The 12,634-nt window shown below is 35.6% G+C and overlaps 1 protein-coding gene across 6 annotated transcripts in view; it reads right to left on the reverse strand.

Annotated features, from left to right (window-relative positions):
* Positions 1-12,634, reverse strand: part of ALG6 (ALG6 alpha-1,3-glucosyltransferase) — a 65,403-nt gene that overhangs the window by 38,467 nt on the left and 14,302 nt on the right. For all 6 annotated transcript variants that reach the window (XM_035018377.1, XM_035018375.1, XM_035018380.1 and 3 more), the window contains one exon: positions 7,514-7,598. In XM_035018377.1, coding sequence (XP_034874268.1) covers positions 7,514-7,598 — 85 coding nt within the window. The remainder of the gene's footprint in view (positions 1-7,513; positions 7,599-12,634) is intronic.

The raw sequence follows: 12,634 nt of genomic DNA on the forward strand, positions 1-12,634 counted from the left end.
CTTTATATATTTTGGATATATCTGAAAAGTTGTATAAATGCTATCAATATGTTGAAATGTATTTTCCCAACAAATCCCCATATAATCTCAGATGTTCTGTCAGAAAAAAATTGGCTGCCATATGAATTATGAAATTACATTCAAGAGTGTTATTAATAACTTCAAGATACAATTTTTTCTAATATACAACCCACAGTCATGGGTATTTTTGCTTTTAAAATATATATATTTTAAAGTGAAATAGTTTCAAACTTACAGAAGGGTTTCAAGAGTAGTTCAAAGAACTTCTATACATCAAAATTTAAATTTTTTATATGAAAAAAGACACCATAAGAAAAGTTTAAAGACAAGAACAAATAGGAAGATATTTATTTTATACATACACACATACACACACAAGAAAAATTATTAAAACATAGAATACTGTTGTAGCAGACAGACTTTAAGGTCACCATCATGAAGCCCATCTCCTGTTGTTCATACCCCTGAGTATGGACAACCCCCTCACCTTCAGCGTGGGCAAGACCTGTGACTTGCTTGTAACCAATAGAATATGGCAAAGGTGACAGAAGTCACTCTTGTGCTTATGTTTTATATATATGTAAGATTCCATCTTGTTAGCAAGTACGCTAGAGAAGGCTCCTTCCACTGACTTTGAAGAGGCAAGCTGTCATGTTTTAGTAAGTGACCATATTGGAGAAGCCACATGGCAAAAAACTACAAGTAAACTCTAGGAGCTGAGAGTAGCTTCCAACAAGAAACTGAAGTCCCCATCTTATAGATGAAAGAAAATTCATTCTGCCAACAGCCAGAGGTACCTTGGTAATGGTCGCTTCTGGTTGAACCTCTGAGAAGGCTAGAGCCCCAGCTAACAACAGGATTGCATGCAGCCTTCTGAGGCCCTGAGCAGAATATCAAGCTAAGCCATACCTAGACTTTTGACCTAAAAAAACCTTTGTGATTAAAAAATATGTGTTTAAGTAATTACCATTTGTGGTCATTTGTTAACACAGCATAGAAAATTAATATACAGTAGTCTTCTCTTATCCACAGTTTACTCTCTGCGATTTCAGTTACCAGTGGTCAACTGCAGTCTGCAAGCAGACTGTCCTCCTCACATATCCTCAGGAGGTCAACAGTAGCTTAATGCTATATCACAATGCCTATGTCATTCATCTCACTTCATCTCATCCCATAGACATTTTATCATCTCACATCATCACAAGAAGAAGAAAAGTGAGTACAGTCCAGTAAGATATTTTGAGAGAGAAACACATTCATGTAACTTTTATTATAGTACATTGTTATAAATATTTTATTTTATTACTAACTGTTGTTATTAATCTTTTACTCTGCTTATTTATGAATTAAACATTATCACTGGTATGAATGTATAGGAAAAACCATAGCGTATAGGGTTTGGTGTTATCAATAGCTTCAGGTATCCATTGGGGGTACTGAGCTTATGCCCCATGGGTAATGGGAGACTACTGTAACTTTATTTAAAAATCATACAAATTGGGGCACCTGGGTGGCTCGGTTGGTTAAGCGACTGCCTTCAGCTCAGGTCATGATCCCGGAGTCCTGGGATCGAGTCCCACATTGGGCTTCTGGTTCAGCGGGGAGCCTGTTTCTCCCTCTGACCCTCCCCGCTCTCATGCTGTTTCTCTCTCTCTCTCTCAAGTAAATAAATAAATAAAATCTTTAAAAAAATAAAAAATAAAAATAAATAAAAATCATACAAATTATTATAAAAAAGATCAGCAACCCAACAAAAACATGGAAAAAAAATATGAGTATGCAAATTTGAGAAGAAACATGGTGATCATCAAATATACTAAAAGATGCCCAATATCACAAGTACTCAAGGAAATGGAAATTTTAAAAGTCCGGTGTTATTAAGTGTTGATAAATGTATGTGGAAAGAAGATATTCTGGTGTTGGTATCCATTAAAACTACTTCAGAGATTCCACTTCTAAGAATCTACCTAGAAAAAACATGTGCACAGGGAAAATATACTTTATTTAATCATTCCTCTACTAAAAGATATTTTAGAGTATTTCAGGTTTCTCAATACTATAAACAATGCTGAAATAAACAGCTATGCCCACCAATTCTCTTTAAAAAAAAAAAAATATTTATTTATTTGACAGAGAGAGGGACACAGAGAGAGAGGGAACACAAGCAGGGGGAGTGGGAGAGGGAGAAGCAGGCTCCTGGCCAAGCAGGGAGCCCCATGTGGGGCTCGATCCCAGAACCCCAGGACCATGACCCGAGCCGAAGGCAGATGCCTAACGACTGAGCCACTCAGGTGCCCCCCAATTCTCTTGATTTATAAAACTGTGATTTCATTTAGAAAGCAACAAGCTCAGGGTAGGCGGACTCTTCCCCTAACCCCAGGTATAAACCATGCCTGCACTGAGCCAACCATTTCTTTTTAATAATGATTGCTTTAAATGTGGGAAAGAAGGAAGCCTGGGTGGCTCAGTTGGTTGGGCAACTGCCTTCGGATTGGGTTGTGATCCCAGGTTCCTGGGATCGAACCCCGCATCGGGCTCCCTGCTCCGCGGGAGGCCTGCTGCTCCCTCTCCCTCTGCAGCTTCCCCTGCTTATGCTCACTCTCTATGTCAAATCAATAAATAAATCTTTAAAAATTAATTAATTAATGTGGGAAAGATTTTGCTCCTTGACAAAAAGCAAGGTAGAAAGATGGTATTCCTATTATTCTTGCCTTGAACATGGTTGTATAAAGTTACAATGCTTGTAGCCTGAGCAATCATCTACTGACCATGGAGTGAGTACACTCAGGATGAAAAGCCAACATGCCAAGAAGAAAGAATGGCAGAGAGGAAGGAATGGAAAAAGCCTGAGCCCTGGATTGTTATTACTGAGCCACTTTACCAGCATTACAATGACCTACTTCTTGACATAACTGAATTATTTTATTGCTTAAGCTACTATTATTCAAGTTGTCTATTACTTGATGCCAAAAGTCCTGATTCTACACATAAGGAATTTTCATTATAAAATTTATCATAAAATTAAAGAAATAAGTTCTATTTTCCTTCTTAAAATAATACACAATGAATAAATAATAAAAGTTTTCTTTTAATTTAGAATTATCAAAACTAACACTTTTAGGGGCGCCTGAGTGGCTCAGTTGTTAAGCGCCTGCCTTCGGCTCAGGTCATGATCCCAGGGTCCTGGGATCGAGCCCCGCATCGGGCTCCCTGCTCAGCGGGAAGCCTGCTTCTCCCTCTCCCACTCCCCCTGCTTGTGTTCCTGCTCTCGCTGTGTCTCTCTCTGTCAAATAAATAAATAAAATCTTTAAAAAAACCAAAAAAACTAACACTTTTAAAATTAACATGACCAATCCTGATATCATATTTTAAACAACTATGTCACTTAGAAAGAGTTTTGACTAATTACACTATAGCTTACTCTAGGTAAAAAGAGAAAGACTTCACTCTTGGAAAACTGAAGTAAAAAATAAGAAATCACACCGTTCAAACATGAATCTGAAACAGATTAGTTTCTCTTAGAATTGTCAGGTGTACATTTTTGGCTTTTCTAGTCTATCCACTAATAAAGAGAAAATTTCTGACATTTATTATACTAAATCATATTTCTTAGATTTCTTACGAACTTTGTGAGGTACTGCACAATCGACTAATGATAAATCATACTTCTTTATACCTTATGTCTCTGTTTCTGAGATGTGGTTCTTTCATTCAAGAAAGATGTGGTTCTTTCATTCAGGATTCTTATGCTACACACTGCCTAATAAAGATTTCAACATTATAAAATTTACCACCACGATTACTTTAGACATTTCATAATATTTAAGGCTCACATACCACAATTAAAACTGAATCACATAATTATATCTGAGGTATACATTTCTGGTTTTTAACAAAGAAAAAGAATGAAAATGTACACATGTAATCAACTCTTGATTATCTGGGCCAAAGTAGGAGACAATTGGTACAAAAAACTGAAAAATGAGATATATGTATTAGAATAACCTACCCTCCATACTGAATTGAGATTATATTCTCACTCCTGGAATCAATGTTTTCTCCAATAACATTAAGCCGAATGCTGCAATTTATCACTTTTCTGTAATCTTTCAATACTAAATATCACAATTACTTTTGTATCAAAATCTTTGTTGAGAAGTACTTACCATAGAATAGCCAAAAATACAATTATCTTTTCCATGTAATTTTTACGAAGGAATAAAAAAGAATTACAAAACTCAAAAGCAATGAGCTGGTTTCTCTCAGCAAATATTACCTTATTCTATCAATCAAGCAAGAGAAAAACACATTAAGAATGTACTAGTAATTGGAACAATAATACTCATTGGTTAAATCATTGTATGAGGATATGAAAGATGCTCAAAATAGTACAATAAAGAATAGTGCCAAATATTTATCTGGTTCTATTTTAAATGTTTCTGACTAGGGTACAGCCTACCAACCTATTAATAGGGAGTTTAATATGAAGTTTGTGCATGAAACTCTCTCATAAATGAATTATATAAAAGCAGTGACAAAGAACAAAGAACCCTAAAATGTTTATGGAACCAGAAAAGACCCCAAATAGCCAAAGCAATTTTGAGAAAGGACAAGGGTGGAGGTATCACACACCCTGATTTCAAACTATCAAAGCTATAATAATCAAAACAGTATGGTACTAGCATGAAACAGACACAAAGATCAGTGGAACAGAATAGAGAGCCCAGAAATAAACCTATGGACATAAGGTCAATTAATCTATGACAAAGGATGTAAGAATATACAATGGGGAAATGACAATCTCTTCAATAAATGGTGTTGGGAAAACTGGACAGCTACATGCAAAAGAATGAAACTGGACCACTATCCTACACCATACACAAAAATAAATTCAAAATGTGTTAAGAACTTGAATATAAGACCTGAAACCACAAAACTACTAGAAGAAAACATAAGCAGTAAGCTCTTTGACATCGGTCTTAGCACTGTATTTTTGGACCAATCCCCTAAGGCAAGGACAACAAAAGCTAAAATAAACAAACAGGATTACATCAAACTAAAAAGCTTTTGTACGATGAAGGAAATCAACAACAAAACAAAAAGGCAACCAACTGAATGGGAGAAGATATTTGCAAATCATATATCCAGTAAGGGGTTATATCCAAAATATATAAAGAACTTACAAAACTTATATCAAAAAACAACCAACCAAATTAAAGAACGGGCAGAGGACTTAAATAGCCATTTTTCCAAAAAAGACATACAGATGACCAACAGGCACATGAAAAGATGCTCAACATCACTAAGAATCAGAAAGATGCAAATCAAAACCACACAATGAGATAACATCTCATCACACTGGTCAGATTGGCTAATATCAGAAAGACAAGAAACAAGTGTTGGTAAGGACATGGAGAAAAGGGAATCCATGAACTGCTGGGAATATAACTTGGTGCAGCCACTATGGAAAACAGCAAGAAGTTTCCTCAAAAAATTAAAAATAGAACTAGCATAAAATCCAGCAATTCTACTTCTAGGTATTTATCCAAAGAAAATGGAAACACCAATTCGAGAGATATATGCATCCCTATATTCACTGTAGCATTATTTACAATAGCCAAGATACGGAACCAACCTAAGTATCCATTGCTAGATAAATGGATAAAGAAGATGTGGTATACAAGTATACAATACAGAGGTTAGGGGCCTCGACCTGACACAGTTGAAAATCCATATATAACTTCTGACTCCCCAAAACTTAATTATTAATAGCCTGTTGACTGGAAGCCTTACCAGTAACATAAACAGTTGATTAACACATTATTTTGTATGTTTTATGTATCATATACTGTATTCTTCCAATAAAGTAAGTTAGAGAAAAGAAAATGCTATTAAAATCATAAGGAAGGGAAAATACATTGATAGTACTGTACTATATTTATTTTAAAAATCCGCATATAAGTGGACCTTTGCAGTTCATTCAAACCTGTGTTGTTCAAGGGTCAACTAAATAGGGGCGCCTGGCTGGCTAGTCGGTAGAGCATCCAACTCTTGGTCTCAGGGTTGTGAGTTCAAGCCCCATGTTGGGTGTAAAGATCACTTAAATAAATAAAACTTAAAAAAAAAAGGGTCAACTGAATATATGCAGTGGAATATTACTCAGCCACAAAAAAAGAACAAATTCTTGCCATTTGCAACAACATGGATGGACCTAGAGGGTATTATGCTGAGTGAAATAAGTCAGACAGAGAAAGACAAATACTGTGTGATTTCACTTATATATGGAATCTAGATAAAAAATGAACAAAACAAAACAAATACAGATTCATATAAACAGGAAACAAACTGTTGGTTATCAGAGTGCGAAGGGGTTGTGGGGTGGACAAAATAGGTGAAGGGGATTAAGAGGTACAAACTATTTATAAAATAAGTAAATCATGGGGATATAATCCCCAGCACAGGGAATATAGTCAATAATGTTATAATAAGTTTGTATGGTGACAGATGGTGACTAGACTTATCATGGGGATCATTTCATAAAGTATAAAAATATTAAATCACTATGATGTACACCTGAAACTAACAGGATTTTTTTATGTCAATTATATTTCAATTTAAAAATAATAATAAATGTATTTTAACTTTGAAAAAAAAAGGTACCATATAATTTCCGCACATAAAATCCCATGAAATGGTTCTTTTGGATTCTAATGACTCGAATAATTTATCAACATACAGAAAAAAAAAAAAAAAGCAGTGACTAAAGCAATCAACAGAACAATGCAAACAGTTTGTGTAGCCAGTCTCTCATAAAAGAATCTATTAGGCATCCAATAAGTCAATAAAAAAGTCATCAATTGTTACCAGAATATGTTTGATAAAAATGACAAAGGCACAAATTTCTGTAAAGATATAACCACACCTAACATTTCCTGAAAGCTCATTTGTTGCAGACACTGGTGCTTTACATGTATCATTTTATTCAATCCTCATAATAATCCAGTGAAATATGTACTCTATCATTTCCACTCTACAAGTGATAAAACCATGGCAGAGAAAGTTAAATAATTTCATCAAAGCTCACACAGCTAGTAAATAGTAGAGACAGGATCTGAACTCAGGCAGTCCAACTTGAGCACCAACATTCCTTACCACTAAGCTACTGCTCATTCATATCTCTTTCACTCCTAATAAAGAAACTCTGCAAAACCACCAGGAAAAATACTGTTAGCCCAGGATGGCTCTTCAGTTTATGTCCAGAGGAGCCTATAAGGTATATAGTGTTCTATCCTCAAAGTTCTTAGCATATTCTAGCTGCTGAGTACATGGGTAACTTTCAGGAGTATAAAATTTCAAAGATGAGCCTATAATATGCAAGGTAATACAAGAAAATGAGGATGATGAAGATGAATAGCATACTTTCCTTTAAATTATCTTAAATAATCTGTATTAACTATGATAAACAATAAAATCAAGTTAAAATGATCCATACCATTGTTTGACTGGTAAATTAAAAGTAATTTCTTGCCAGTGTCTCTGAGCTTCATAATCACCAAACATAGGGGGTTTTCCAGCACCTAGATGAAAGGTAAAAAGAGCCAGACAACAATATACTTTAATGTATCAATGATATTTATTTCCTTATGAAAATTTTCTAAATTATAGAAAGGCAGTGTCGGTTAAAGAACAGAGACATTTACCGAAACAGCAGAGATGAGGTGTGAATCCTAGCACTGCTAGTACACTGAGTGACTGTGTGACCTTGGACAAACTACTTAACCTCCCTAAACTTCGGCACATTAAAAACAGGATATACCCAGGGGCGCCTGGGTGTCTCAGTCAGTTGAGCATCTGCCTTTGGCTCAGGTCATGATCCCAGGGTCCCGGGATCAAGCCCACATCCGCTCCTTGCTCAGAGGGGAGCCTGCTTCTCCCCTGCCTGCCGCTCCCCCTGCTTGTACTGGCTCTCTCCCTCTCTCTCTGTATCAAATAAATAAAATCTTTTAAAAAGAAATCCAAGCTATTGTTAACATTAATTAGTTAATAATACTAATTATAAAATATTCAAGTTTATTTTTACTTCATGAGAAAGACTATCAATTATACTGTCCAGTAAGTATCTAAAACAATAATGAGCATCTATATTTTACAAGGGACTTTTGCAAACTAAATATAAATATAGAACCAAAGCCCAAGTATAGAACCAAAACCAGACTATATGTCACAAAGACATTTGTTAGGTCAGGCTTTGCTGACTGTTAAATGACTGATACAAAGACTGTCGGTTTACAGCTTTTTTTTTATTTCAAAATTGCTAATAGGGATAATGAATCTTTAATAACTAACAACTGATAGCACCTACTATGTGCCAGATACAGCACTGAAATAAGTATTATTATTATCCCCAATGTACAGCTGTAAAAACAGAGGCAATTCACCCAGGCATCAAGTAGCAGAGTTTGGATTTGAACTCAGGCAAACTGTCTCCATAATCCATGCTTTTAACTCCTACTTTATATTGGTCACAGCTTAGTTAAGTAGGTTATTAACCTTAAGTCATGTTAAATGACATAAAGGTAATTCCATTTAATAAATAGTAAACATCCACTATTTAACCAGCAGGTAACTACAAAACTGTGAGAAGCCCAGACATGTACAGTAGTCACAGGTTTTTAAATCAGCAACTGAAAATCACATACAGTCAAATATACTTAATAATCCATTACTTATTAATTAATGCCACATTGGAGAATGATATATTAACACTCATTCAAATCCAACCCAGATTTTCTCCAGTTTTGGAACACTACATTAAGTAGGGCTTTTTGCATGTAATGACTACATTATATCAATATTCTTTAATGGCTAGCATCTTCACCCAAGGAGATATCCCCACTGTTGAGATAATCACGGGAAAAGCAGATTAACATCTTCAAAGCAAAAAATAGAGTGACTATCACAAGCAATTACCCACAGTACACAGACACACGTATACACACACACATATACACACATACACACACACCTGTCCCTCTCTCAAAAAATACTGTCTTTTTTATTTTTGTATTCTCAGATGTAATGGCAAACTGGCAGATTCTCAGTGAATGACGCTGAAGCAAGAATACAGATACAATCAGTATGATATAGCAAGGATTTTAAGTTCAAAAGATTTGAAATTTTGAGTCCATGATTTTCCACTTACCATATGTGCAACATTAAGCAATTTGTGATGGCAGACCAAATTATGCTGACTATTCTAATACAATGCCCATTTATTGGTTCTTGCCCAAAACATCTTTAAGTCATTGTCAGAGACCTTAAAATTCCATGCTGCTTACTCCCTGTTTATACATCCCTTCCATTAATTCATATCCAATCTTTAGGAATCACCTCAAATTCCAAATTCTCCATGAAACCTTCCTTATAAATTAAAACACATTGTTCGCTGATTTTTTTTTATTTATTTGAGAGATAGAGGGAGAACACGAGCAGGGAGAGGGGGCAAAGGGAGAGGAAGAAGCAGGCTCCCCACAGACCACAAAGCCCAGGACACTGTGATCATGATCTGAGCCAAAATCAGATGTTTAATTGACTGAGTCACCCAGGAGCCTCCATTGTTCACTGATTATTTACTTCTCATAATACTTATATTTTCAGTATCACCTATTTTGTCACATGACTATACTATTTCCTAACTGCTACCCAAGTTAAGAATTTTAGTTCCTATGAACAAGAGATTATGATTTTCCAGAGTTCAAAGGAAACATTGGTATATATACTTTCATTAAAAACTTATTTAATTAGGGGCACCTGGGTGGCTCAGTCGTTAAGCATCTGCCTTTGGCTCAGGTCATGATCTCAGGGTCCTGGGATCGAGCCCCGCGTCGGGCTCCCTGCTCTGCAGGAAGCCTGCTTCTCTCTCCCACTCCCCCTGCTTGTGTTCCCTCTCTCGATGTGTCTCTCTCTGTCAAATAAATAAATAAAAATCTTTAAAAAACAAAAAAAACTTATTTAATTAACTGAACAGGAGAGGGAGAATAACCTTTTTTTTCTTTTTTGAAGTTAAAATACCCCCAGTGAACTGCAACTTTTGCATGTGCATTTTATAGGATAGGAATGTGTGTTTTGGGACACCTGGGTGGCTCAGTCGGTTAAGTGTCTGCCTTTGGCTCAGGTCATGATCTCAGGGTTGTGGGATCAAGCCCCGCATTGCATCGCATTGCGCACCCTGCTCAGTGGGGAGCCTGCTTCTCCCTCTGCCTGCAACTTCCCCTGTTTGTGCTCTCTGACAAATAAATAAATAAAATCTTTAAAAAAAAAAAAAAAAGAATGTGTATTTCTACTTTAAGGAATATAACCATTGTCTATGGCTTCTTTTGTTGGGGGGAGGAGTTGATTTCTATTTTTTGTTTGTTTTGTTTTTGTTTAGTTCCACTGGGATAATAAAAGTCAGAGAGGATCTTAGGTAATTTTCTACACCTGAAAAAATCCAACTATCTAGATTTTCTGAAATTGCTCTAGACGTGTGGTCAATGTGGAAGAATTTATTACCATTCTCTAACAAATAGAAGAATGGATAATGACTCTCTTTAGGGTTGAGAAACAAGTTTCTATCCAGAGTCTGACCTACTTCAATAAATCCAGCTGACACTGGCTATGAAATTAGTACTTAAGTTTTTAAAACTGCTAAAATGCCCTTAAAGCAACCCAGAAGGACAACCCAACTGTACCTGTGGGAGATTCACGTGGGAAGGACAAAAAGGATTCCTTCCACAGTGACTAATTCTACAAATTCATTTACATAAAATTCAGAATTACATAAAGAAAACACACTAATGTATATTCATGGAGTTTCAATTTTGTCTTGTTCTCAGGGAAATGGGCTTAAGCAGCACTTAGATATTCATTTTATCAATTGTTGAACTATTCAGAATTATGCTATAATTTAAAAAACAAGTAGTTGCTTTGATAACAATACATTCTAACTGCCTTTACATTTAAATTTTAAACATTCTAAGAGAATTTGGCTAAAATTTTCCAGAACAAAATCCCCCTTTTATATGTTCTTGGTGAGTAAGAAGAAACATTATAAATAGCAATGGGTAACTTGAGAGAAACTAACCAATAAAATAAACATTTCTTTTTTTTTTTTTTAAGATTTACTTATTTGAGAGAAAGAGAGAGACAGGGAGAGCGCACAAGTGAGGGGAGAGGGAAAGGGAGAGTCTTCAAGCCGACTCCCCACTGAGTGTGGAGCATGATCCCAGGACCCTGAGATCAAACCGATCATATGCCTAACTGAGCCACCCAGGTGCCCCAAAACTAACTAATTAAATAGAACACAGTCATACTTTAACAATGATTGATATGTTGCAAAAAAAAGATTCTCTATGGCTTATCTCTCCTAAACAGCCAATAAAACTTTGGGGGGAAAAGAGTATTAGAATAAAATAACTTTCCTTGGTTCAAGTATTACTATTTGCTCAACAACTATAGAGAAACCGTGAATCTCTACAAGACGTAAGAAACAATCAATACTAAAATCACAATTTGTTTCCTCCCTGGGGCTCCTGGTTGGCTCAGTTGGTAAAGCATGAGACTCAATCTCAGGGCCCATGAGTTCAAGCTCCATGATGGGTGAAGAGATTACTAAAACATGAATACCCCCCCCAAAAAAAGAATTTATTTCCTCCCCAAAGCTTGTTTAAAAGTAACAAGCAGGGGTGCCTACATGGCTCAGTCTGTTAAGAGTGGTTCAGCATCTGCCTTTGGCTCAGGTCCTGATCCCAACATCCTGGGATCGACCTGGGGCTCCTTGCTCAGCGGGGAGTCTGCTTCTCCCTCACCCAGCTCCTGTGAGCACATGCCCGCGCGCTCACTCGCGCTCTGTCTCTCTCCTCCCCTCTCAAATAAATAAATCTTTTTTTAAATTAAGTAAATAAATAAACATAACAAGCAATATTTATTCAATATTTTTAGGTCTGTAAAAATCAATTACATAAGCAGCATTTTAGTTAGGGGTATAATGTAAATATGTAAGGGGTACACATTTTAGAAAAATTTAAATTACAATACACATAAGTAGTTTGCCTATACAATATATGCATTTCCAAAGGAAAAATAATGGATTAATACTGAGCAAGCTAACCTGAGCTTCCTCACTTGAGTGCTTCCTAATTACAATCTTAAAACAAGATAAATGAAAAGCAAATTAAAATAAGCATGTTAAAAAGAAAGTATAACAAAAAAGGTATTTTAATTAAGATAAAAAAATCTCAGAATCACAGATGTCATACTTAATTCTTTAATTCTGCCAGCCTCCTATGATATAGAAGTTCTTTACAAGTGCTAAAAATGTTGTATTTTTTATGATGGGGTTAAGAACTGACAGAATCACAATTTTTCTTAGTGCTTAGCACTTTATTCTTCTCACATGAAAAATGACAAAAACATATAATAACCACCTATAAAAGATTTCTACAAATATTCTACTACTGTATAATAAAAATACTTTTCCTACACAATAATCCAAAAGTAATCCTGTTATGTTGACTTTCTTATGGGACAATTTAAGAGTAAAGTTTAAAATAAGCAGGAGTCCTATTTTCCAGAT

The sequence above is a fragment of the Mirounga leonina genome, unplaced genomic scaffold (genome assembly GCF_011800145.1).
Source record: "Mirounga leonina isolate KUSES-001 unplaced genomic scaffold, KU_Mleo_1.0 Mir_173, whole genome shotgun sequence".
NCBI classification, from domain to species: domain Eukaryota; kingdom Metazoa; phylum Chordata; class Mammalia; order Carnivora; family Phocidae; genus Mirounga; species Mirounga leonina.